Source organism: Ambystoma mexicanum, chromosome 7p (assembly GCF_040938575.1).
Source record: "Ambystoma mexicanum isolate Mex_15411 chromosome 7p, UKY_AmexF1_1, whole genome shotgun sequence".
NCBI classification, from domain to species: domain Eukaryota; kingdom Metazoa; phylum Chordata; class Amphibia; order Caudata; family Ambystomatidae; genus Ambystoma; species Ambystoma mexicanum.
This window is the reverse complement of record NC_090939.1, coordinates 163152389-163178954: the sequence shown is the minus strand read 5'-3', so window position 1 is coordinate 163178954 and position 26566 is coordinate 163152389. Positions and strand designations below refer to the sequence as shown.

At 49.3% G+C, this 26566-nt stretch overlaps 1 protein-coding gene and 1 long non-coding RNA gene across 2 annotated transcripts in view; one reads left to right on the top strand and one right to left on the bottom strand.

Moving 5' to 3' along the window:
• LOC138526525 (uncharacterized) overlaps positions 1–16297 on the bottom strand; it is a 58925-nt gene extending 42628 nt beyond the window's left edge. The window contains exons 1-2 of the long non-coding RNA XR_011283607.1: positions 16075–16297; positions 6229–6265 (exon numbers count right to left, since the gene is read on the bottom strand). This is a non-coding gene — a long non-coding RNA (uncharacterized lncRNA). The remainder of the gene's footprint in view (positions 1–6228; positions 6266–16074) is intronic.
• The window catches only part of LOC138526523 (putative gastrointestinal growth factor xP4), a 62035-nt gene that overhangs the window by 21474 nt on the left and 13995 nt on the right, over positions 1–26566 (top strand). Inside the window, exons 3-6 of the mRNA XM_069637331.1 lie at positions 7861–8004; positions 11350–11493; positions 16883–17026; positions 17867–18013. Of these exons, the coding sequence (XP_069493432.1) occupies positions 7861–8004; positions 11350–11493; positions 16883–17026; positions 17867–18009 (575 nt within the window). The 3' untranslated portion in view covers positions 18010–18013. The remainder of the gene's footprint in view (positions 1–7860; positions 8005–11349; positions 11494–16882; positions 17027–17866; positions 18014–26566) is intronic.

Genomic DNA, 26566 nt, shown 5'->3' with positions numbered 1-26566 from the left:
GTTGGATCTGGAATGCTGGGGGTTGTTGGAAGCAGATGACTCAGTCAACTGTTGCTGAGGAGGAGATGGGTGGCATTGGTAGTGTTGGGGAAGTCATTCTATTTTCATTGTCATCCTCCAATAAACATGTTTCCATCTGCATCATGGAGTTTTACTATTAACATTCTTCAGGTTTAACACCCATCCTATAAAAGAGAGAATTGTAGAGATAAAAATGCCCTTCCTTCTAAATAGAAACCTTGACTCTATGACAGGGCAACTATTTAGTCTAGAGAAAATGGTTTCAGCAGTTCACAGAGAAGGTGGACAGCACAGAAGGGGCGCCTGATGCCGCGCAGTAGCCTGCACCAGAACTTGCGAGGGATCAGTAACAGAAAATCTGAGGGCTGACCCAAACTTCACCCACCTACCTGTGGCTGCAGTGAGAAGCAACAGGCTTAGTGGCATAGCCGCCATACCCAGGAGAGAGCTGCAGTAGCAAAGAAGGAGACGCTGACCCTGTATCCAACCATTATAGGGGAAGGTAAAGGGGATGATTGGATGATTGGCCCCCAAGTTATCAAAGCAATGTCATTTTAGGGGGAAACAAAGCAACACCTGGCATAGCTTCTGAGACACCGGCCTACCTCAGCATATCTTGTAGTGTCACTAACAATGTGCTCCATTTCATACTCACTACCCTTCTTAGCACAAGCTGATCTATGGATGTAATTGAATGTAGACCGCTACCTTTGAGTACCGTGGCATTGTGGTTGGAGCTCTGGACTCAGGCAGGCAGCCAGGTTTAGGATTACGAGTTTGGCATCACATATCACTTGGACATGTTATGGTGTGATTTCCCAATATCTGCTCTCTAGGTTGGGGTTTCTGCCTCGGAAAGGGACTGTCAGAAAGTTAATGGGTTCATTGGGACATTAAGCTGCTTTTGGTACAACTTCTTAGCCATGATGTATTTGTATGAAAGCAGATTGCAAAGCTAGTGTCTTAAAGAGGTTAACCTAATGATACACCTGCCTTTGATTAAGCTCATACTTAGGGACCTATCTTTGCTGAAATTAAATGTTCAGAAAAATGATTTCAATGTATTGGAAATATACACTTCCCTACACTTTAAATCTATTGATGCTGACTTCTGTAAATAATACCGTGCACAGGTGGGTGGTTAGCCAGTGACATGCTGCCGGCTACCTACAGTAAATGGTTGGAGAATGTGACTGCTTTGTGTTTCTTTCGTAAAAAATAAAAAAAGACATAGACAACTAGAAACATATTATTATGTTTTTATGCAAATAATGTGTGCAAAACTGTAAAATGTAATATGCATAATGTTAAAAATTTACGAAGAGTCGAAACGGGGTCAGATTATAGAAATGCCCAAAATGTTGGCTTTGCCAATACTTGTTTCATTTTCAGACAACTTAAATGGTAGCAGATCACACATCAGCAGTATTTTCTGACTTGCAGAATTTCTGTCAATATTTTGGTGTTGTCTGCATTATCGCTACTTTTTACACATGGGATTTTCGCATGTATTGTCTTACTTTTCACCCAACTAAAGTTCATAAGCACGATTGACAGCTATGTTTTAATACCACCAGCTTTGGGCCTTTCTAGGGCACTCTAATGGAGGGCGCAGGTACTGGGGACTTGGCAGGAATGAGCAATATTTATTACACCTTCTGACTAACAGCATAACTTGCCACAGCAGCATTGCTGTTAATTTGACACCTCTCTGCTATAACCTGTATGATATTATATGATATGGCATTTATAACGCGCCTATACACAAGTGTTTCAAGGCGCAAAGTGATAGTGGAAGTAACTTGGATTTGGAAGCAATTAGCATTAAACAAACCTTTATCATCATTTACTCAACCCTCAGAATAAGGACATCTCTTCTAGGGGTAGGATAGTATTTGATGAAAAAAAACATGCTAAGACAACAGTCTGTGACACCCTGTCACCCATTTGTGAAAGTGGGAGTGATATGGATTTGGTAGTAATTTACTGCACCATTGCAAAAAACACTGTTGCATCAATGACACCCAATGAATAAGGACATCGCTTGTTAAGGGTACATTGTATGAAAAATAGTATCCAATGACAATAAGCTGCGCTTGTATCATATATGAAACGTGATAGGCAAATCTGGTGTTCTACCACTGTACAATGAAAATACATATTTTCATAGCAAAGACTCACATGGAGAAATTCCTTTTCACCTTTCCTTCTTGACACTAAAACAAATAATAGTTCAATATTATTTTGTAGCCTGAAGCCCCCTCCCCCAACATGCTTGCGCTAGCAGCCCTTTTAAAACGCGCTCCTGCAGTGTATCTGACTGCATTCTCTCTTTCATCCACAGCTAGGGGTAGCTATTAATACCCCCCCTCATTTTATTTATTTATATTTATAGAGCGCTCTACAGCCCTCGGGCATCGAGGCGCTGTGACGACATGGATGAAGGCATGATTCAGGGTTACAATAATGCGGCCCCACAAGGGTACTTAGTGCAAAGTGATCGATTACATAGTGATCACATACATTAAAAATTACAAGGAAGCATACAATGTGTGCAGCCGCTTATGGTTGTGCCAGAAGACCAGTCATACAAAGAGCCTAGTCTTAGAGAGTTCCACTTTGTAGTGTGGTACCGCTCTTTGCAGCTACTCCTCCATCTCCTTACCTGCATTCTGTAATCCGCTGCTGCTTCTACTGGCAAAATAGGACCGACTTCTTGGCTCCTGCTTATATCTGTTTCCTGCTGAACTACTTCCGGGTTACTTTGGGAATTTGAGCACGTTCCCTAGGGCGTCCAGAACAAGGGGCAGACAGAGCTAAGGGCTCCTGCAGTTATCTTTTTCTGCTTTATTCTATGTCCCCTGTTAACCTCTGTTTGCCACTGTTTGTCAAAAACATGACAAAAATCAAGCACACAAACCACATTCAAATCAAACTCCAACACAGCACTCCTCTTAAACAACTAATCATGTACACTCAACTGACACGTCGCACCTGCTCACAAGCATGAAATCAACTGGCTTATTAGCACACACTCCCAAGGCATATTCTTTCTAACAGAAATATGACTCAAATCCCACCCAGCTCCTATTATCTATGACATCCTTCTACCATGCTATCTCATCCACCACAGAGAAAGCCCACACAAACAAGGAGGTGGCATCGCCGAGATTTACAAAGGGTCCATCACACTTAGCAACCACCCACACACACACCCATACATTTCATTTGAAGTGCTCCCTCTGACTTGCTCGCCTCCATTACATCCACACCCCACCCTTATCCATCTCGTTTAGCCCCCTGCAAAAGACAATCCCAACTTCCACACTGACTGCACTGACTTTGCAGCTAACAACCACAGCTCCCCCGGCACCAATATCAACCTTGGTGATTTCAACTCTGTTAGATCCCCTCCAAACAATAACCCCTCACTAAAGATTATCATCATTCCACTCATCCTCTATGACCTCACAAAACGTGTCATCTACGCACACACACTCAGCTGGCAACACCCATGGCCTTTTAATTTCAAGCAAAATAATTTATCTGCGGAAAATCAAAATGGGTGTCACGGTCTGACCATTTAGCAATCACATTCAAGCTCTCTTCACCACACAGGATTACCCAACCCTATTGCCCCAGCCAGACAAACCAAACACATTACAGACACAGGGGGTCATTACGAGGTAGGAGGTAACCATGCCGTTATTAGCGGCATGGCTACCCCCTTACCGGGCCGGGTCCGGGTTCCTTCAATGAGGAATTAGCGGGCCATTCCGACCTTGGAGGGCCTGGTAATTCCTCATTCAAGGAACCCATCCCTATTCCCATTTGAGTCCCCATAGGGCTCAATGCGAATGGGGAGGATGCTAACAACGGGCCCATTAATAATGGGCCGGTTGTCAGCATCTTGGTCTGCTCGCGGGACCCGCTAAGGACACCTGGATTTAGCAGGCGTCCTTAGCGAGTTCTGGCAAGCAGACTCGTAATAGGCCGCTAAGGGGTTGACGGCTCCGGCACCGTTGTTAGCATCTTGTTAGCATCTTTGTCTGCTCGGGGGACCACGCTAAGGACGGCTCGTTTTACCAGACGTCCTTAGCGGGTTCCCGTGAGCAGACTCGTAATAGGGCGGTAAGGGGTTGACGGATCTGGCACCTTTACCGGCGCCGTTAACCCCTTACCGTCAGGGTCAGAATGACCCCCACAGTCTTCTTTGCACCGCTCATACTACCCCCACTGTTCCCCATGCAAACATCCCTCCATTCCCCTCAACAATTACAGCACCATCATCACACTGGCCCTCGATAAAATTGCACCCCTCAAATCACAAAAATCCTGAAAACTGCCACCATGAATCATGGTTCAACAGTTCCCTCTGCTCTATCAAGTATGAATACAAATCCAGTGTCCCACCACCAGGACACCATTCAAACACTGCTGCATCAAATACAAAACAGCCATATTCCATGCCAAACCCACACACTAACTCCAAGAACTCCAATATACTACCAATCGGACACATACACTTTTCGACATCATCAAGTTCTTCTCCAAATCATCATTCACACTTTCCACAGCCGCATCCACTTCAGTATGCAACTCCCACATGGACTACTTGAACTCTAAAATACACATCAGACAAGTCCTCGCCTCTGTTCTCTCACATCCACCCCCCACATGCCACCACAGGGGACACCTATTACTCCATCGACAGAGACACACCCATGACCCTTACTACCAAAGAAAGGCTGCACACTAACTTGAAAATGCAGATCCTGTCTCTCAAATGGTGCTATCCACTCTCCACTCAAAACTGGAGAAATCTTCCCCTTCCTTAAAAAAGCGTCTCTTGACCCCACACTCCTCAAAAACTACCACACCATCCTATCCTGCAATAAATCGTCAGAATCATGGACACTTCATCACAACCCAACTCCCACAACACATCACCACAAACAACCTCCTCAACCCCTCCCAATCTGGCCTTCAACGTGTACACAGCACAGATACTTCTACACTTCACTTCCACAATATCACAGCCATGGGGCACACATCCCTACTCCTACTCCTCGTCCTCTCAGCAGCCTTGTACACCATCAACCACACCATTCTGATTCCACTGACCATCCTTTCCCACAGGATGAAACTCTCAGGCACCATCCTCGACTGGTTCATCTCCTTTCTCAATGACAGAAAACACGTTGTCTTCATGCCCCCTCATCAATCTCACCCCTGTCAAGAATGGGGTCTGGCAAGGATCCTCCTCGTCTCCACTCTCTCTTCTTCAACCTATATATAGAATTCCTTGGGCAGACCCTTAGCAAACACAATGTCCGTAATACACAGGTGACACACAAATATACTTCCACTGCTCATCTCCTTCACAACTCCACATACTCGAAACCTGTCTCTCCACCATCTCCACCATCACCACCGGGATGGCCACCCACTTCCTCAAGCTCAATCCTCCCAAAACGAAAAGCCTTCTGATCTGCCCCAGGCACAAATCCAACCTCACCCCCTGGGTCAAAGAACTCACAACAGACAACCCTCATCACACCTGTCAAATCCCTTGGCTTCACTATATGCCCCATCATACCCCACATAGCTGCTGTCCCCAAAACATGCAATCTACAACTGCACCTCCTACACAAGAGAAGACACATCCTTCCCATTGACAACTTCTGCACCGCAGTCCAAGCACTGGTTCTGTCCAATCTGGACTATGGTAACGCCTCCTCACTTGACTCCCCCAGCACTACCCTGGCCCCCTGCAAGCCATACAAAACGCAGCAGCAAGGCTCACATTCTCCACCTTCCCAAACATTTACACATAACCACAGCTCTTTCCCAGCTCCACTAGCTTCCTTTACCCAAGAGAATTGTGCTTAAATTACTCTCCTGTGCTACCGCTTGTCTATCCCAATCTACCACCCAAATATGTTGCCCTTGTAAAGGGCAACAAGACCCTCTGAGTAGGGCCATCGCTGAACAAAAATTCTATTTAAATGCATAAATAGGCAAATAAATAAATAAATAGATAGAGGAAAGAATGACTTTGGTTCAAGAACTGAGATAAAACGTGCACCCCTGTACACTCAAGTGCACAAGATGTACTTTTAATTCCATACGTTTCGCTTATTCCCTTAAGATTTCACATAGGGAAGGTTTTACTAACAATTGTATATAGTTTAGAGTTTTATTCACCTGATTGGGTAACATTACATACTGTAGAAGTCAGCTTCTGGAAAAGAAAAAAAAAACATTAGGCTTGCCTTTATCTGTGCTTTTTGTCTTAATCCGGCACAAATTGTGCTTACAATCTTTGGGATCGTAAATTTGCTGGCTAAACCAGAAACTTTTCAGGAAAATCTTGGATCCTCCACTGGGTTCTCAGTTCTCTGAGTGACATGTTCTTATGAGAACACTGTGATGTGCAACTCTCAACTAATTCACTAATGAGTGTGACACAGTGCTTGCTAATGTAAATCGTGTGACACTGTGCTTGCTAATGTAAATCTGGACAGAAATCTCCTAATTGACAATACTGATGCTCTTAAAAAATGGGTTTATTCGATTGGTGCAAGGATAATGCAGCAATTTTGAGCTATAAACTATGTTTGGAATTTTGGAAAGATTCATAAGTTCTATGATTTTTTGTCTAAATATGTCATGACATTTCTGAACCCAAGGTTTCGCTTTTATATGGGTTTTAAATTGAATGTACTCAGCACTCTACAGATATGGAGTCTGATTCGAAATATCCTTAAAGTCGAAAGGCATTGAAGATTGTGTAAGCTTCAGTCTGCAAAAGAAACCTTAAACATCTCCTAATTAATTGTGCTTCTACTTATGAATTACATGCTTCTTTATTTGGGCGATTTTTCTATTCTGAGGTGTCTTTGGGGAAAGTTTTTGGCTACAATTTTAAACGTAAACCAAACTTCATGAATTTTAGCATTTATTCGCTTTTTGATTATTGTTCGTTCTATTTCAGGTGAAAATGCATATAATTCAAAAATTGCTCTGCTTTGGCATTTCCTACATGTACTTCGATATGTCAATATTTGAATAGCTCATTTGATGTTAATGAATTGTTTAGTTTTCTTTCCTTCTTTTTGTGTATTAAGGGTAATGGATAACATTGATATCTGTATCATTTTAAAAAGTTGTCTAAAGTTTTAATAAACTAAGATTCTGACATCAATTAAACATAAATAAATATGGCTCCCAGTTTTCTGTTTTTACTGATTTTTACATATAAATAGAGACAAAAAATACTCTATTTTACTTGTAAAAACATAAAAAAAAGCAGAATGATTGAGTCTTGATTAGCTCGTCAGGTTGGCAGTTATTCCTTGCAGGCCAATGGAGAAGCTAAACACATTATTTGTTGCTCTTTGAAAATGTTTAAAGGGCACAACCACATGAGGAGCAGCTCCTTGTTTTTAAGGTGACAATGGATCTTGGCTTGATGTCCAAAAACACAGCTTTCAATAACAGGCATCAAAGGGCAACATTTTTTATTTGAATATATGCAGAAAAACGCTAGTTGCAATTTTTTTTAACAGAGCAAATATAAATGTGTATAAATAAAGATAAAATGACAAAAGAAAATATATAGCTAAATACAGGTGGAAATGTTGAAAAATTAGATACCATACAAAGGAGCCTTATTCACAATCAAACACATTCAGCAGGCTCATAATGCTGGCTGCTTCTGAATGTATGTTTGTTTTCCAGAGTGGTAAACTTGCTCTAAACTCTTTCCAGGGGAATGTTGCCTATGTGAATACTTTGCTTGCTCAATGCTTGGGGAATTTGCTTTGTTTTAAACAGATACTGAACAGTGCGCGCTGAGCCTCAAGCAGAGGACAGATTGTGGCTACAGTGGCATCAGTGCTGAAGAGTGCAACAGAAGAGGGTGCTGCTTCGACTCCAGCAGTCCTGGAGGGAACTGGTGCTACTATTCCCGCATACAAGGTAGGGGAGCACATGCCCAGGTGGTTATTTCAGCATTTTTAGTTTTGGCTATAAGGTGGTGCTTCACCACCACCTATAGGCCGAAACTGTTGCAATAGAGTACAGCTAGGGGAAGATGGCATGTGAGGGGGTAAACAATGTTTATAGGTGTTGTTTGGCTATTTACCTTTGACTACCTATTGCCATGCTAATCCATATGGCCATTCCCAGCCATTTCCTTCCCCTCTTCGCCCAAAACACACGCTCCTGGGATCTCTTTGAGCTACCTTTTTTTTTATTAAGCCTTACCATCAAGAATTGTGCTCGAAGTGCCTGACAGCATTTTTCAAAGCAGTCTTCTGAGAGTTAATGACTTAGTTGAAGCTGTGATGGTGTTACTCATGTAATAAACATGTCTTCACCAGGTCTGCCCTCTGTCACTGGATTTATAAGCACTATGTGTGTCATTCACTGACGTCCTGTTAAAAACAAGTATAGGCAAAGCCATCCGTTTTGGATTATGTATATGCATTATTTTGGGATTTGCCATCACTGCTATTATATATCCAGGTGCTTGCACCATTTTCTAGCAGTTACCATGTATGACCAGTTAGCACCATCACGGCAGGGCCTGCCAAATGCCTTTCCAATGTCTACACAAAAGCTACAACTATTGGCATTGGCAATGATTGTTTTCATTGTTTCCAGTACATGGTCATTTGTGCCATGTTACCATAATAGTAGTAGTAAAAGTGACACAATTTGATACTTTGACCGGTCAATGACATCACAGGAAGTGGCATCATATGATTGAACACGATGGCAGGCCTATGCTCTTTTTCATGCGACATTCAAGATGGCGACATGTGGCCCCCAGGGCTACTGCGTAAGGCATTAGGTATTCACAGAAATTACTCTAAGGGCCTGATTCACAGATGCTTTTTTTCAATGGCGCAATGCCATAGGAAAACGCTCTGTGAATCAGGCCCCTGGTCTGCATAAACAATTGCTGTGTATGACCTGCGTGACATTCTTTAGCCTAATAAAAGTGACATTGCCTCTTAGCTTAACAGCACAGGTGAATAGACATTGTAAATGTAATTGTTTTCGGCTGTCTGTTACACTTGACTCCCCCCCCCTTTGTCTCCTCTTTCTTAAAAAGCTGCTGAACAGCGATTTCATCAGGAAAGAGGTCACCTGACTGAAATAATCCTATCCACCTTCCTGCCAGATCTCCAGTGCCCTGCAGTGCTGCCCACACTTCAGGGCCTGACTTTTTATCTTGAACAGGTTCCTACATGGGTATCATGAAAGGGGAGAGGGGGAACGCAAGATACACTGTTCCAGAATTCCCCAAAAATCAGTGGTGTCTGCCCCCCGGTAGGCGGGCACCACATTTCAGCCACATGGACTGCTCAACGGTACCAAGTAGCATGCCTGCAAAGAAAATACAATGCATTCTCAGCACACATTGAAGGGGGCCTTAATAAGGAAAGGGTCAGCCATTTTGGAGACAATGCATCTCCATAATGTTCTGGTCAGAGAAGATCTAGGTGCGGAAAAAGGACAGCTGTAACTCTGTTAGCACTAGCTTACTGCTGCATTACCGCACCACCGTACTACAAATTTAGTGGTATGGTGGAGAATTTTCCTCCATCAAAATGCTGGAGGTAAGGGCCCCATTATGAGTATGGCAGTGCAGGAAAAAGCATTACAGCACTGCCGTACTACAACTTTGGTGGTGAGGTAGAGGACCTTCATACAGCATAATGCTGGAGGTAAGGGCCACTGTATTACTGCTGCATTACCTCACCGGCAAACTACAACATTGGTGGTAAGGGGGTAGGATTTTCCTGCAGTATGATGCTGGAGGTAAGGGACACTGCATTACCGCCTGTTATACCACAACTTTGGTGGTAAGGGGGAGGGCTTTCCTCCAGCATAATGCTGGAGGTAAGGGCCAATGCATTACTGCCCCGTTATACCACAACTTTGGTGGTAAGGGGGAGGGTTTTCAGCATAATGCTGGAGGTAAGGGCCACTTCATTACCGCCTGTTATACCACAACTTTAGTGGTAAGGGGAAGGGCTTACCTCCAGCATGATGCTGGAGGTAAGGGCCACTGCATTACCACCCTGTTATACCACAACTTTGGTGGTGAGGTGGAGGATTTTCTTCCAGCACAATGCTGGAGGTAAGTCCTCCACCTTTCTGCCCAAAAATTAAAAAATCAGCTGATTTACTGCCAGCAGAATTACCCGCAGCGGTAATTCAGCCAAACTCCCTATGGAGTCTGATGGACTCCAAAAGATGGGGACTTCACCCCCGACCACCAATTGTAATTTTGGTAACTTCGTTTGGGAGCATTTACCACAAAATACCGCCAAACCTGTAATGAAGCCGATAATATCTAAAAGGGAAGAAGAGCGTGTGGTTCTCAACGCAAACTGCAACTACCGCACTCTGTGCGTGCACATGTATTTCTTTTTGAATCATCCCAATGTATTTACCAAAGCGAAAAGCTGAATTAATCAGGCAAATTCACAAATGAACACATTTGCGCAGGCAAAGTGCTACAGGCAGAATTTGTGATTGCATCCTCATAGAAATTGCATGTGCATGGCGATTCACACAGAATCACGCCGACATCATGCACAATGCACGCCCACTACATGTGTGTGCGCAAGTGGGCCTGATTCATAAAAAAACAAATCACGGGGGGAAACTACTAGAAAAATGTAAGACGGAAAGTTAAAAGAGGAAAGGCATATTTTATCAATATTTCTGTGAAGTTTGGGAGAAACGAACCACTTTCAGGGAAAACATTTTTAAAAACGGGTGCCTTTGTTCCCAATCTGAGTTACTGCAGGAAGGAACCGGAACACATTCCTACGAGAGCCAATGCGTGTCATTTCTTATGGAATCCGCATCCCCGCGTGCCTTTGCAGGTGTGTGCGTGTTGGTGAGTGATGAGTGTCTGTCATTTGCATTCGCGTCGCCATTTCCCCTCCTCCAGTCCCTCAGAGGTCCGTAAAGTCGCAGGCCTGCGGGACTGCACCACGCATCATTACAGCGCAAACTACGGACACGCATTTTCAATGCAACCAGTCACAATAGCTGGTTTCTCTTTTTTTCTGGACCAGGTGCAATTTGCCCAGTAGCAATTTGCAATTTGCTACTTGAAAATAAGGTAACAATGTGAAGGCTATTTGTTTGTCAATTGGTTAAATGATGCCTGTCGGGGACCATCTTTGCAACAGTTAGAAGCATGAAGAGAGGAGCAGACCTTTGCTGGCTTTACAGATGGCTACAGAAATCACAGGCCTCCCTGTTCAGAGATTTACAAATGTACTTTGTTTGAAACAGATAAGAACCAGTGTGTGCTGACACCGACCCAGCGACGAGAGTGCGGCTACAAGGGGATCAGTGCCAAGGAGTGCAACTCAAAGGGCTGCTGCTTCGACTCCAGCATCCCGGAGGTGATCTGGTGCTACTTCTCCAAGGAGCAAGGTATACAGGCGATTCTTCTCCAAGGAGAAAGATATATAGGCGCTACTTCTCCAAGGAGCAAGGTATACAGGCGATTCTTCTCCTAGGAGAAAGATATATAGGTGCTACTTCTCCAAGGAGCAAGGTATATAGGCGCTTCTTCTCCAAGCAGCAAGGTATATAAGTGCTACTTCTCCAAGGAGCAAGGTATATAGGCTCTACTTCTCCAGGGAGCAAGGTATATAGGTGCTTCTTCTCCAAGCAGCAAGGTATATAGGCGCTACGTCTCCAAGGAGCATGGTATATAGGCTCTGATGGAACCTTCTTTAGAAAGTACCGAACTCATAGCGATCAGATTCGTCAGGGGTGCCTGGTCAATGGGCTAGGGACAAACATACCAGAATTGCATTCTGGAACAACAGAACACCTCACATTCTATGATTGCAAAGCGACTGAACACTACTCAGTTCAGTACCTCTATACCATCACATACTGAGTGCACAAGGGACAACTGGTTCCTGGGTTCCCCCTCCTATAAATACAACTAAGCAGACCTTATTCTAGCCAAGACTCTTTGACCTAGCAAGCCCCCATGAGTATAGGACCTGCGTTTGACAATCCCTCCCCCTAACTAACACGCTCACCATTCCACTTTCCACCTTACATTATACACATCAGCTCCCTATCCCCATCCCGAGATGCCTGCTACTTCTCCTTGACCTGCCTCAGACCAGCGACACCCAAACGCTACACTTCTCCGACCAACCTACCCCCTACAGTCCTCCAGCAATTCCCAAGCCCATCCTCACTATGAGGGCAGACCTCACTAGGAATGACCCAGACAAGATGCCCTCGCTTGGGAGCCCATCCCGAATACGCATACCCAAAGGGCCTTGATCACTACCCACCTAGAGACAGATCAGCACAGGAGAAACCAGTTCTTCCAATCCTCCTTCATCAACACATTAGGTTTTGCATTTGGCCACTCCCTCTCCTCTCGCTAACTTCCCTCATCTCTTACAGAACATTGTGCAAAGAGGCAACCACATTAGCAAAGACTGTGCTCTTCAAGATATTGCATTACATCACAACTGCATTTGGGAACTCCTCTAACTGTGCTCATTGTACAATGACTGCTTCAGATCGAAAATGTGTATTCCAAATAAATGCAACACTGGTGGCCATATGGTTTAAGAACCAATGCGGACACACATATATTCCTGCAGTAACGTTGAAGCAAATGCTCAGAGCTTTTCCTTTTTTATTGTATCCATTATTCTAAGGCTTTTGGATCTAGTCAGGCTTTTACTAGTTTTGGTTGTAAAATCGTTTAGTAATTTGATGTGTGGACCTTTCCAGGGATTCTTATTTCTGTAGTTAGATGTTCATAGATGTATCAGAACAGGGAAGTGTTTCTTTGGGAAACCTTTATTATTATCTTTATATATGCTCTTATGTATATTTGTATTTGGGGGTATTTAGTACAAAGCAACATAGCCTGGTACCAGTAATGTGTGGTTAAGAGAGGTTGATGGAAGGGGAGGTTACATGTTATAGTATCTTGGATATCCCACACCAATGGGCTGTACGCAGCTAGGAGTAGAGGGTCCTGAGTGACCCCCTAGACATTGCCTGAAGAGCACTTTCTTAAGTTCCTTTCTGAACTGCAGGAGCAGTGGAGTGGCCCTGATTGAGACAGGGGTGGTGTTCCATAGGCTGGGGCATAGCAAGAGAAGGCCTGTTTCCTGGTTTAGTCTTTGAGTGCCGCTTCATTTTCAAGCCTTCCAGTGGTCTGGTTCCTAGAGGGGAACATCTCCCTTAAGCTTGCAGTTGTTGTGGCTAGCTAGGTTGGTGTTCAGGCAATTGTCTTTGATGATATTGGTTCAACCCAGATGGCGATTCTCTCAACTTCTGGACACTTTTCTTTTAGCAGATCGAGTTACAAAGTATTGCACAGATTATTTTGCTACTATGTTTGACCTCATTCTCACATGGCTAGTAAAATATTTGTTAAGTAGGTATTTGGAGTTTCTTAAAGAGTTTTATATGGTCGTGACTTGGTTTATCTGAAAGCTTACCTGAACACTCCATGTCATCAGGGGCACCGTGCCCCAGTCCTGATCTTTCATCGTTCCATCAGATGTATTTTGGGAGATGTAGTTTTGGGTCATTTTAAATGAAGAGAGTTGACTAAATTAAAGCTAATGCCTAGGACTTGACCAGAGCCCCCAGTAACACGGGGAAAAGGTCCTATGATTTGCAATGTAGGGTGTGTATGTGTTTGGTACTAGCAGTCTCTAATTGGGTACTTCCCTATTTATGTTATCGGGGGACCAGTACAACTGTGGGAAGATTATAAAGTATGTACAAAAAAGAAGTGAATTGGTTACCCCTCCCTTCGTCCACTCTACTGGTATCAGCCAACACCTTTATACTGTGTATAATTATAATTTATCACTGTATAACAACAGTTATTTCAAAATGTATTTACTCAATTCTTAAAACAAAACGTGGGTAAAAAACAGATTTATTTGATTATAGATTATAAACCAAAAAAGTACTGTTTGACTTCTTTTTGTACATCAGAGTCATGTATTTCTGGTGGGGTTAGTACGTGGCTTACATTCTTGTACAACGCACATGGTGTTTTTCAATTGGTCATGCAGAGCAAAAAACAGGCAGACGCCTTATTCTTCAGGACACTTCTTATTTTTAGATAGTGACATTAGAAGACAAAGTCATACAAAGAGTCCTAAGAAAATGTTTTGTTAGAGACCCCGAGAGTCTGGACTCCAAGGTGAATGAGGCTCTTGAGTCAGGCCTCAGAGATGGTCGACATATGTTTCGGCCCCTGTGTCTGTTGGGAGTGGGGGGTACTTGTATTAATCCTGTCTGTGCGGCTATTATCTTCTTTTAGACGGGCCATTCTACCTTAAAGCCACCCTTAAAGGCTTTAGTTCGCTTTTTATGTGTATACTGATTGTTATACCCAGTGGCGGCTGGTGAATATTTAAATTGGAGGGGCTTAAATATTTCCCACAATATGTCAAAGTGACAAAGCAGAGCAAAGGATCCTAAACCAACCAATGGCAGACTGGGACCCCCACCACCCCAGCCCCACCGTCGCCGAGATTTTATTTTAAATAATGGTTTAATATTGTGCCTTTTACATCACACGTTCTATAAAAATGGCATAAAAAGACAGTTTGAAATTGAAATTGTAGGGTCACTCATGAAAAAATCAAGTCGATGCAAGTAACCAACAGTGCGCAGGAGGCTTTCTCAAAGCATATTCATGATGCCTTTGTCCCCAATACATGCCACTATGAAAGCATCTTCACCCTGGCTGTGCCAATACATTTCCATGCTGCCTGCACCAATATATACAAGTATTCCATGTAAGAACAAACTCATGATTGCTATGTACATAATGCCGTTAATGATATCATAATAACACATTTCAATGCTGGTTCTGGCAAAATATGGCAGTATCCCCATGTAAGAACATATCCCTGTTAGCTTTTCCATTAAAAATACCATGCCACAATATGAAAACATGTCCATGCTGGCTGCACCAAGGTAGGCCAGTTTAGTCGCATAATAACACTTATGTTTGCTGTAATCTTGATGCCCAGAAGAAATGGCATGCCACAGTAATAAATTATGGCCGGACTAGCTGCACCAAAATATGCCAGTGACAAAAAAAGTCCAGCCTAGCCAGGAAATATCACATATCATGCTTGCTTTATAATAGATGCCCAACAAACACTTGCATTCCAAAGTAAGAAATACCTACACTGGCTACATCAAAATGCCATTCTAGCCACATAATAACACATAGCGTGCTTGCTTTATCATAGATAGCCAGTAAAAAATGTCATGTCAAAGTATAAAATAGTTAGACTGACTGCACCAAAATGCCAGTCTAGCTTCTTAATAACCATTATAACGCAAACACTTTCATTCTTACTTTATCATAGTTGCTGAATAAAACACATGCCATGCCAAAGAAAAAGTTATACTGGCTGCACCAAAATGCCAGTTTAGCCACATAATAACACATATCATGCTTGCTTTATCAAAGATGCTGCGAAGAAAATGCCACGCCAAAGTAAGAAATGGATACAATGGCTGCACCAAAATTCCAGTGTATCCACAAATATCATGATATCATGTCGCAGATGTCCAGAAAAAAATGCTATGCCATAGTAAGAAATAATAGCAAGAATGGCTGCACCAAAAGGGCATTTTAGTGAGCTAATAACACTAATCAGGCTTACTTTATCTATAGGTGCCCAATAAAAAATGCCATGCTGCAGTAAGAAATACCTAGATTGGCTGAACCAAAATGCCAGTTGTAAAAACATGCATGCTTGCTTATTAATAGATGCCCATTAAAAATGCCATGTTGAAGTCCCTCTCAATCCCCCTCACCCCTGCACGAACACCGGGAAAAAACACCTGCCAGTACAAACACAAGCACGCAAAAAAGCAACATTCAGATACCTGGTCATTCACACAGAGCATTCATTCGCTCATTCACTCTCGCTTACTTACATATACACAAACACACATACATTAAAGTACACCTCTTAATCTTACCTTCTGCCCCGTCTGTATACTGCTTACCAACAGTGCCTCCCAAAAGAAATCCGGCTCCCGCAGCATGAACAGAAACCAGGATACAAAGAACACTTAGTTGGTTCAAGCTGGCGTGCTTCTGATGCACTACCCCAGGCCGCCTGAATGTGCAGGGAGGCGCAGGATTGCCCCATACACTCATTCAGAGGTGGAATTCCCCAGCCTGCTCCCTAATGGGCATGCAGGGTTTGGTAAGCAAGGGCAATGGGCATGCAGGCCTTGGCCCATTGGAAATGCACACTGGGGAACAAAACTAATCAAATGCAAGCGTAGATCTTAGATAAATCCTGCTTTTTGCAATGTGCAGTACTATCAACAAATATCATCATGACATGCTATTTGGCCAACCTCATGCACAAGTATTTAAAAACAATATCAGGTCGCTTAATACATGAACGTTATGTTGGGTCACTGAGACTGGCATATTTCTTTATGTTTTTCACACTACTCTATACTGTCAAAGTGTTTGCCGCTCTGCCCTGAAATATCATCCAAGAAAATTGCAACATTTTGTGAATGAAGAAAACATTGATGACTGCGTGTATCTTCCTTCGTTGCCCGCATGTTGGCGCCGATAGAAACACAGAGGTTGACATTATGAAAGGAGAGTCAGACAATCAGCCAGCCCATCTCAGTGACGATTTACAATACACATGTTACATTTCTATGTATCTGTTGAATCTGGCGCGTCCCTTTTTTAAATGCACGAGTAACCGTTGAAGGTTGTCGTGAAGCGTAGATAAAGCTTCTTCTGTCCTTCCTTTAACAGATAAAAGGCAATGTGCCCTGCAACCGAAACAAAGAACGGACTGCGGGTTCCGAGGCATCGCGGCCGAGGAGTGCTTATCGCGAGGCTGTTGCTATGATTCAAGCCACCCGGAGGAGATCTGGTGCTACTATTCCATAGCACATGGTATGTTGATAATGCCTACTCCAGTAGCGTGCCCAATTCAGTGTTGCATAAGGAGGAAGGGGACATTTCTCGAACATCTGTTCTAAGACACGTGAGAAATTGTCCAGATAATTAAACATTATAATGTGAGCAGGATACAGAGGGGTACAGAGGAGGGATGCAGCTGTAGGGGTGGCAGGGAGGAGAGCAACTCACTCCTGTCTAGCCATATAAAAACAGTCACTATGTTGGCATGACAAGTTTTGTTAATTGTCTAGACTGGACTGCATTGCTGCTGCCAGTCTGGTTACATGTCCTTCCTCTTGCATGGCATTTATGATAAAGCAAGCATGATAAGTGTTATTAGGTGGCTACAGTGGTATTTGGTGCAGTCTTGCTATTTTGTACTGTGTTATAACATTTATTACTGGGCATTTATGATAAATCAAGCATGATAAGGGTTATTACTTTGCGAGGCTGGCATTTTGTTGCCACCACTTTAGTCGTTTTTTACTGTAGGATGTCATTTGGTTCTGGTTATTTATGATGAAAGCATGTTAAGTGTTATTCTGTGGCTAGACTGGCATTTGGGTGGTTCCAGTCCCTCCATATTGTACCGTGGTATGGAATTTGTACTGCTGTGCGCACCCATTCACCAAAGGGAACTTTTCAGAAACATTAGCAAAGGTCACCTTTAGCACCCTTGAAAGGCGCTAGCTTTGCTCAGGCTCACTTTTGTCTGGACTTCTGGGAAGTTACTGATGAACCCGCCCTAGAACCTGGTAATTGACACTTTATATGTCTTCGTACAAATGCAACGCAACATTTTTTAATGTGTACACATATTTTGCTTTTTGTCAGTTCTGCGTAAATGTTTAATGAAACCAAGAGAAAGAAAAGAATGTGGGTTTCCAACCATCAGCTCAGAGGAATGCCACAGAAGAGGCTGCTGCTTTGATTCCAGTATCCCCGAAATCCCCTGGTGTTTCCATCACAGAACATGAAATGGTAATGTATTATTCCATCTTTGTGAGTCTTTTACATTGAGGGTGCCTCAGTTATGAGTGCTGTGTGAAACTAGGCAATGCCAAATGTCCTGGCTCTGGTATTGCTTCTCTTGGTACGTATTATGTGACCAACGGAAGGTATCTCAGTGTGTTCCCAATGTCCTCAGTTCACTAACTGTACATAAACCAATTGATGTTATAGTGGGCTATCAGTACATGGATATTAACGAAGTTCAGGAGTTCACTCAAAGGAACAATGTATGTGGTTTGTGACATTTATTTCATGTTTTTATTATAATTCACATACGCGGACATTCATTGTTTGTACCAAATCCCAGCCCTGCTTCCCCTCCAGGACCAACTCCTAGCCCTGCTTCCCTCCAATCTTAACTCCCAAACCTGCTTCCCCTCCAGTACCAACTCCCAGCCCTGCTTCCCCTCCAGTACCAACTCTCATGCCTGCTCCCCCCTCCAGTACCATCTCCCAGCCCTGCTTCCCCTCCAGTACCAACTCCCAGCCCTGCTTCCCCTCCAGTCCCAACTCCCATCCCTGCTCCCCCTCCAGTACCATCTCCCAGCCCTGCTTCCCCTCCAGTACCAACTCCCAGCCCTGCTTCCCCTCCAGTACCAACTTCCAGCCCTGCTTCCCCTCCAGTACCAACTCCCAGCACTGCTTCCCCTCCAGTACCAACTCCCAGCACTGCTTCCCCTCCAGTCCCAACTCCCATCCCTGCTCCCCCTCCAGTACCATCTCCCAGCCCTGCTTCCCCTCCAGTACCAACTCCCAGCCCTGCTTCCCCTCCAGTAACAACTCCCAGCCCTGCTTCCCCTCCAGTACCATCTCCCAGCCCTGCTTCCCCTCCAGTACCATCTCCCAGCCCTGCTTCCCCTCCAGTACCATCTCCCAGCCCTGCTTCCCCTCCAGTACCAACTCCCATCCCTGCTTCCCCTCCAGTACCAACTCCCAGCCCTGCTTCCCCTCCAGTACCAACTCCCAGCCCTGCTTCCCCTCCAGTACCATCTCCCAGCCCTGCTTCCCCTCCAGTACCAACTCCCAGCCCTGCTTCCCCTCCAGTAGCAACTCCCAGCCCTGCTTCCCCTCCAGTACCATCTCCCAGCCCTGCTTCCCCTCCAGTACCAACTCCCAGCCCTGCTTCCCCTTCAGTACCAACTCCCAGCCCTGCTTCCCCTCCAGTACCATCTCCCAGCCCTGCTTCCCCTCCAGTACCAACTCCCCGCCCTGCTTCCCTTCCAGTACCAACTCCTAGCCTTGCTTCCCCTCCAATCTTAACTCCCAAACCTGCTTCCCCTCCAGTACCATCTCCCAGCCCTGCTTCCCCTCCAGTACCATCTCCCAGCCCTGCTACCCCTCCAGTACCAACTCCCAGCCCTGCTTCCCCTCCAGTACCATCTCCCAGCCCTGCTTCCCCTCCAGTCTTAACTCCCAAACCTGCTTCCCCTTCAGTACCAACTCCCAGCCCTGCTTCCCCTCCAGTACCAACTCCCATGCCTGCTCCCCCCTCCAGTACCATCTCCCAGCCCTGCTTCCCCTCCAGTACCAACTCCCAGCCCTGCTTCCCCTCCAGTCCCAACTCCCATCCCTGCTCCCCCTCCAGTACCATCTCCCAGCCCTGCTTCCCCTCCAGTACCAACTGCCAGCCCTGCTTCCCCTCCAGTCGCAACTCCCATCCCTGCTCCCCCTCCAGTACCATCTCCCAGCCCTGCTTCCCCTCCAGTACCAACCCCCAGCCCTGCTTCCCCTCCAGTACCAACTCCCAGCCCTGCTTCCCCTCCAGTACCAACTCCCAGCCCCCCTTCCCCTCCATTACCAACTCCCAGCCCTGCTTCCCCTCCAGTCCCAACTCCCATCCCTGCTCCCCCTCCAGTACCATCTCCCAGCCCTGCTTGCCCTCCAGTACCAACTCCCAGCCCTGCTTCCCCTCCAGTAGCAACTCCCAGCCCTGCTTCCCCTCCAGTACCATCTCCCAGCCCTTCTTCCCCTCCAGTACCAACTCCCAGCCCTGCTTCCCCTCCAGTACCATCTCCCAGCCCTGCTTCCCCTCCAGTACCAACTCCCAGCCCTGCTTCCCCTCCAGTACCAACTCCCAGCCCTGCTTCCCCTCCAGTACCAACTCCCAGCCCTGCTTCCCCTCCAGTACCAACCCCCAGCCCTGCTTCCCCTCCAGTCCCAACTCCCATCCCTGCTCCCCCTACAGTACCATCTCCCAGCCTGCTTCCCCTCCAGTACCAACTCCCAGCCCTGCTTCCCCTCCAGTAGCAACTAACAGCCCTGCTTCCCCTCCAGTACCATCTCCCAGCCCTGCTTCCCCTCCAGTACCAACTCCCAGCCCTGCTTCCCCTCCAGTCCCAACTCCCATCCCTGCTCCCCCTCCAGTACCATATCCCAGCACTGCTTCCCCTCCAGTACCAACTCCCAGCCCTGCTTCCCCTCCAGTAGCAACTCCGAGCCCTGCTTCCCCTCCAGTACCAGCTCCCAGCCCTGCTTCCCCTTCAGTACCAACTCCCAGCCCTGCTTCCCCTCCAGTACCATCTCCCAGCCCTGCTTCCCCTCCAGTACCAACTCCCAGCCCTGCTTCCCCCCCAGTACCAACTCCCAGCCCTGCTTCCCCTCCAGTAGCAACTCCCAGCCCTGCTACCCCTCCAGTACCAACTCCCAGCCCTGCTTCCCCTCCAGTACCATCTCCCAGCCCTGCTTCCCCTCCAGTCTTAACTCCCAAACCTGCTTCCCCTTCAGTACCAACTCCCAGCCCTGCTTCCCCTCCAGTACCAACTCCCAGCCCTGCTTCCCCTCCAGTCCCAACTCCCATCCCTGCTCCCCCTCCAGTACCATCTCCCAGCCCTGCTTCCCCTCCAGTACCAACTCCCAGCCCTGCTTCCCCTCCAGTACCAACTTCCAGCCCTGCTTCCCCTCCAGTACCAACTCCCAGCACTGCTTCCCCTCCAGTACCAACTCCCAGCACTGCTTCCCCTCCAGTCCCAACTCCCATCCCTGCTCCCCCTCCAGTACCATCTCCCAGCCCTGCTTCCCCTCCAGTACCAACTCCCAGCCCTGCTTCCCCTCCAGTACCAACTCCCATGCCTGCTCCCCCCTCCAGTACCATCTCCCAGCCCTGCTTCCCCTCCAGTACCAACTCCCAGCCCTGCTTCCCCTCCAGTCCCAACTCCCATCCCTGCTCCCCCTCCAGTACCATCTCCCAGCCCTGCTTCCCCTCCAGTACCAACTGCCAGCCCTGCTTCCCCTCCAGTCGCAACTCCCATCCCTGCTCCCCCTCCAGTACCATCTCCCAGCCCTGCTTCCCCTCCAGTACCAACCCCCAGCCCTGCTTCCCCTCCAGTACCAACTCCCAGCCCTGCTTCCCCTCCAGTACCAACTCCCAGCCCCCCTTCCCCTCCATTACCAACTCCCAGCCCTGCTTCCCCTCCAGTCCCAACTCCCATCCCTGCTCCCCCTCCAGTACCATCTCCCAGCCCTGCTTGCCCTCCAGTACCAACTCCCAGCCCTGCTTCCCCTCCAGTAGCAACTCCCAGCCCTGCTTCCCCTCCAGTACCATCTCCCAGCCCTTCTTCCCCTCCAGTACCAACTCCCAGCCCTGCTTCCCCTCCAGTACCATCTCCCAGCCCTGCTTCCCCTCCAGTACCAACTCCCAGCCCTGCTTCCCCTCCAGTACCAACTCCCAGCCCTGCTTCCCCTCCAGTACCAACTCCCAGCCCTGCTTCCCCTCCAGTACCAACCCCCGCCCCGCTTCCCCTCCAGTCCCAACTCCCATCCCTGCTCCCCCTACAGTACCATCTCCCAGCCTGCTTCCCCTCCAGTACCAACTCCCAGCCCTGCTTCCCCTCCAGTAGCAACTAACAGCCCTGCTTCCCCTCCAGTACCATCTCCCAGCCCTGCTTCCCCTCCAGTACCAACTCCCAGCCCTGCTTCCCCTCCAGTCCCAACTCCCATCCCTGCTCCCCCTCCAGTACCATATCCCAGCACTGCTTCCCCTCCAGTACCAACTCCCAGCCCTGCTTCCCCTCCAGTAGCAACTCCGAGCCCTGCTTCCCCTCCAGTACCAGCTCCCAGCCCTGCTTCCCCTTCAGTACCAACTCCCAGCCCTGCTTCCCCTCCAGTACCATCTCCCAGCCCTGCTTCCCCTCCAGTACCAACTCCCAGCCCTGCTTCCCCCCCAGTACCAACTCCCAGCCCTGCTTCCCCTCCAGTAGCAACTCCCAGCCCTGCTACCCCTCCAGTACCAACTCCCAGCCCTGCTTCCCCTCCAGTACCATCTCCCAGCCCTGCTTCCCCTCCAGTCTTAACTCCCAAACCTGCTTCCCCTTCAGTACCAACTCCCAGCCCTGCTTCCCCTCCAGTACCAACTCCCATGCCTGCTCCCCCCTCCAGTACCATCTCCCAGCCCTGCTTCCCCTCCAGTACCAACTCCCAGTCCTGCTTCCCCTCCAGTCCCAACTCCCATCCCTGCTCCCCCTCCAGTACCATCTCCCAGCCCTGCTTCCCCTCCAGTACCAACTGCCAGCCCTGCTTCCCCTCCAGTCGCAACTCCCATCCCTGCTCCCCCTTCAGTACCATCTCCCAGCCCTGCTTCCCCTCCAGTACCAACCCCCAGCCCTGCTTCCCCTCCAGTACCAACTCCCAGCCCTGCTTCCCCTCCAGTACCAACTCCCAGCCCCCCTTCCCCTCCATTACCAACTCCCAGCCCTGCTTCCCCTCCAGTCCCAACTCCCATCCCATCTCCCCCTCCAGTACCATCTCCCAGCCCTGCTTGCCCTCCAGTACCAACTCCCAGCCCTGCTTCCCCTCCAGTAGCAACTCCCAGCCCTGCTTCCCCTCCAGTACCATCTCCCAGCCCTTCTTCCCCTCCAGTACCAACTCCCAGCCCTGCTTCCCCTCCAGTACCATCTCCCAGCCCTGCTTCCCCTCCAGTACCAACTCCCAGCCCTGCTTCCCCTCCAGTACCAACTCCCAGCCCTGCTTCCCCTCCAGTACCAACTCCCAGCCCTGCTTCCCCTCCAGTACCAACCCCCAGCCCTGCTTCCCCTCCAGTCCCAACTCCCATCCCTGCTCCCCCTACAGTACCATCTCCCAGCCTGCTTCCCCTCCAGTACCAACTCCCAGCCCTGCTTCCCCTCCAGTAGCAACTAACAGCCCTGCTTCCCCTCCAGTACCATCTCCCAGCCCTGCTTCCCCTCCAGTACCAACTCCCAGCCCTGCTTCCCCTCCAGTCCCAACTCCCATCCCTGCTCCCCCTCCAGTACCATATCCCAGCACTGCTTCCCCTCCAGTACCAACTCCCAGCCCTGCTTCCCCTCCAGTAGCAACCCCGAGCCCTGCTTCCCCTCCAGTACCAGCTCCCAGCCCTGCTTCCCCTTCAGTACCAACTCCCAGCCCTGCTTCCCCTCCAGTACCATCTCCCAGCCCTGCTTCCCCTCCAGTACCAACTCCCAGCCCTGCTTCCCCCCCAGTACCAACTCCCAGCCCTGCTTCCCCTCCAGTAGCAACTCCCATGCCTGCTCCCCACTCCAGTACCATCTCCCAGCCCTGCTTCCCCTCCAGTACCAACTCCCAGCCCTGGTTCCCCTCCAGTCCCAACTCCCATCCCTGCTCCCCCTCCAGTACCATCTCCCAGCCCTGCTTCCCCTCCAGTACCAACTGCCAGCCCTGCTTCCCCTGCAGTCCCAACTCCCATCGCTGCTCCCCCTCCAGTACCATCTCCCAACCCTGCTTCCCCTCCAGTACCAACTCCCAGCCCTGCTTCCCCTCCAGTACCAACTCCAAGCCCTGCTTCCCCTCCAGTACCAACTCCCAGCCCTGCTTCCCCTCCAGTCCCAACTCCCATCCCTGCTTCCCCTCCAGTACCATCTCCCAGCCCTGCTTCCCCTCCAGTACCAACTCCCAGCCCTGCTTCCCCTCCAGTAGCAACTCCCAGCCCTGCTTCCCCTCCAGTACCATCTCCCAGCCCTGCTTCCCCTCCAGTACCATCTCCCAGCCCTGCTTCCCCTCCAGTACCAACTCCCAGCCCTGCTTCCCCTCCAGTAGCAACTCCCATCCCTGCTCCCCCTCCAGTACCATCTCCCAGCCCTGCTTCCCCTCCAGTACCAACTGCCAGCCCTGCTTCCCCTCCAGTCGCAACTCCCATCCCTGCTCCCCCTTCAGTACCATCTCCCAGCCCTGCTTCCCCTCCAGTACCAACCCCCAGCCCTGCTTCCCCTCCAGTACCAACTCCCAGCCCTGCTTCCCCTCCAGTACCAACTCCCAGCCCCCCTTCCCCTCCATTACCAACTCCCAGCCCTGCTTCCCCTCCAGTCCCAACTCCCATCCCTGCTCCCCCTCCAGTACCATCTCCCAGCCCTGCTTGCCCTCCAGTACCAACTCCCAGCCCTGCTTACCCTCCAGTAGCAACTCCCAGCCCTGCTTCCCCTCCAGTACCATCTCCCAGCCCTTCTTCCCCTCCAGTACCAACTCCCAGCCCTGCTTCCCCTCCAGTACCATCTCCCAGCCCTGCTTCCCCTCCAGTACCAACTCCCAGCCCTGCTTCCCCTCCAGTACCAACTCCCAGCCCTGCTTCCCCTCCAGTACCAACTCCCAGCCCTGCTTCCCCTCCAGTACCAACCCCCAGCCCTGCTTCCCCTCCAGTCCCAACTCCCATCCCTGCTCCCCCTACAGTACCATCTCCCAGCCTGCTTCCCCTCCAGTACCAACTCCCAGCCCTGCTTCCCCTCCAGTAGCAACTAACAGCCCTGCTTCCCCTCCAGTACCATCTCCCAGCCCTGCTTCCCCTCCAGTACCAACTCCCAGCCCTGCTTCCCCTCCAGTCCCAACTCCCATCCCTGCTCCCCCTCCAGTACCATATCCCAGCACTGCTTCCCCTCCAGTACCAACTCCCAGCCCTGCTTCCCCTCCAGTAGCAACCCCGAGCCCTGCTTCCCCTCCAGTACCAGCTCCCAGCCCTGCTTCCCCTTCAGTACCAACTCCCAGCCCTGCTTCCCCTCCTGTACCATCTCCCAGCCCTGCTTCCCCTCCAGTACCAACTCCCAGCCCTGCTTCCCCCCCAGTACCAACTCCCAGCCCTGCTTCCCCTCCAGTAGCAACTCCCATGCCTGCTCCCCACTCCAGTACCATCTCCCAGCCCTGCTTCCCCTCCAGTACCAACTCCCAGCCCTGGTTCCCCTCCAGTCCCAACTCCCATCCCTGCTCCCCCTCCAGTACCATCTCCCAGCCCTGCTTCCCCTCCAGTACCAACTGCCAGCCCTGCTTCCCCTGCAGTCCCAACTCCCATCGCTGCTCCCCCTCCAGTACCATCTCCCAACCCTGCTTCCCCTCCAGTACCAACTCCCAGCCCTGCTTCCCCTCCAGTACCAACTCCAAGCCCTGCTTCCCCTCCAGTACCAACTCCCAGCCCTGCTTCCCCTCCAGTCCCAACTCCCATCCCTGCTTCCCCTCCAGTACCATCTCCCAGCCCTGCTTCCCCTCCAGTACCAACTCCCAGCCCTGCTTCCCCTCCAGTAGCAACTCCCAGCCCTGCTTCCCCTCCAGTACCATCTCCCAGCCCTGCTTCCCCTCCAGTACCAACTCCCAGACCTGCTTCCCCTCCAGTACCATCTCCCAGCCCTGCTTCCCCCCAGTACCAACTCCCAGCCCTGCTTCCCCTCCAGTACCAACTCCCAGCACTGCTTCCCCTCCAGTACCAACTACCAGCCCTGCTTCCCCTCCAGTACCAACTCCCAGCCCTGCTTCCCCTCCAGTCCCAACTCCCATCCCTGCTCCCCCTCCAGTACCATCTCCCAGCCCTGCTTCCCCTCCAGTACCATCTCCCAGCCCTGCTTCCCCTCCCGTACCAACTCCCAGCCCTGCTTCCCCTTCAGTACCAACTCCCAGCCCTGCTTCCCCTCCAGTACCATCTCCCAGCCCTGCTTCCCCTCCAGTACCAACTCCCAGCCCTGCCTCCCTTCCAGTACCAACTCCTAGCCTTGCTTCCCCTCCAATCTTAACTCCCAAACCTGCTTCCCCTCCAGTACCATCTCCCAGCCCTGCTACCCCTCCAGTACCAACTCCCAGCCCTGCTCCCCCTCCAGTACCAACTCCCAGCCCTGCTTCCCCTCCAGTACCAACTCCCAGCCCTGCTTCCCCTCCAGCCTTAACTCCCAAACCTGCTTCCCCTTCAGTACCAACTCCCAGCCCTGCTTCCCCTCCAGTACCAACTCCCATGCCTGCTCCCCCCTCCAGTACCATCTCCCAGCCCTGCTTCCCCTCCAGTACCAACTCCCAGCCCTGCTTCCCCTCCAGTCCCAACTCCCATCCCTGCTCCCCATCCAGTACCATCTCCCAGCCCTGCTTCCCCTCCAGTACCAACTGCCAGCCCTGCTTCCCCTCCAGTCCCAACTCCCATCCCTGCTCCCCCTCCAGTACCATCTCCCAGCCCTGCTTCCCCTCCAGTACCAACCCCCAGCCCTGCTTCCCCTCCAGAACCAACTCCCAGCCCTGCTTCCCCTCCAGTACCAACTCCCAGCCCTCCTTCCCCTCCAGTACCAACTC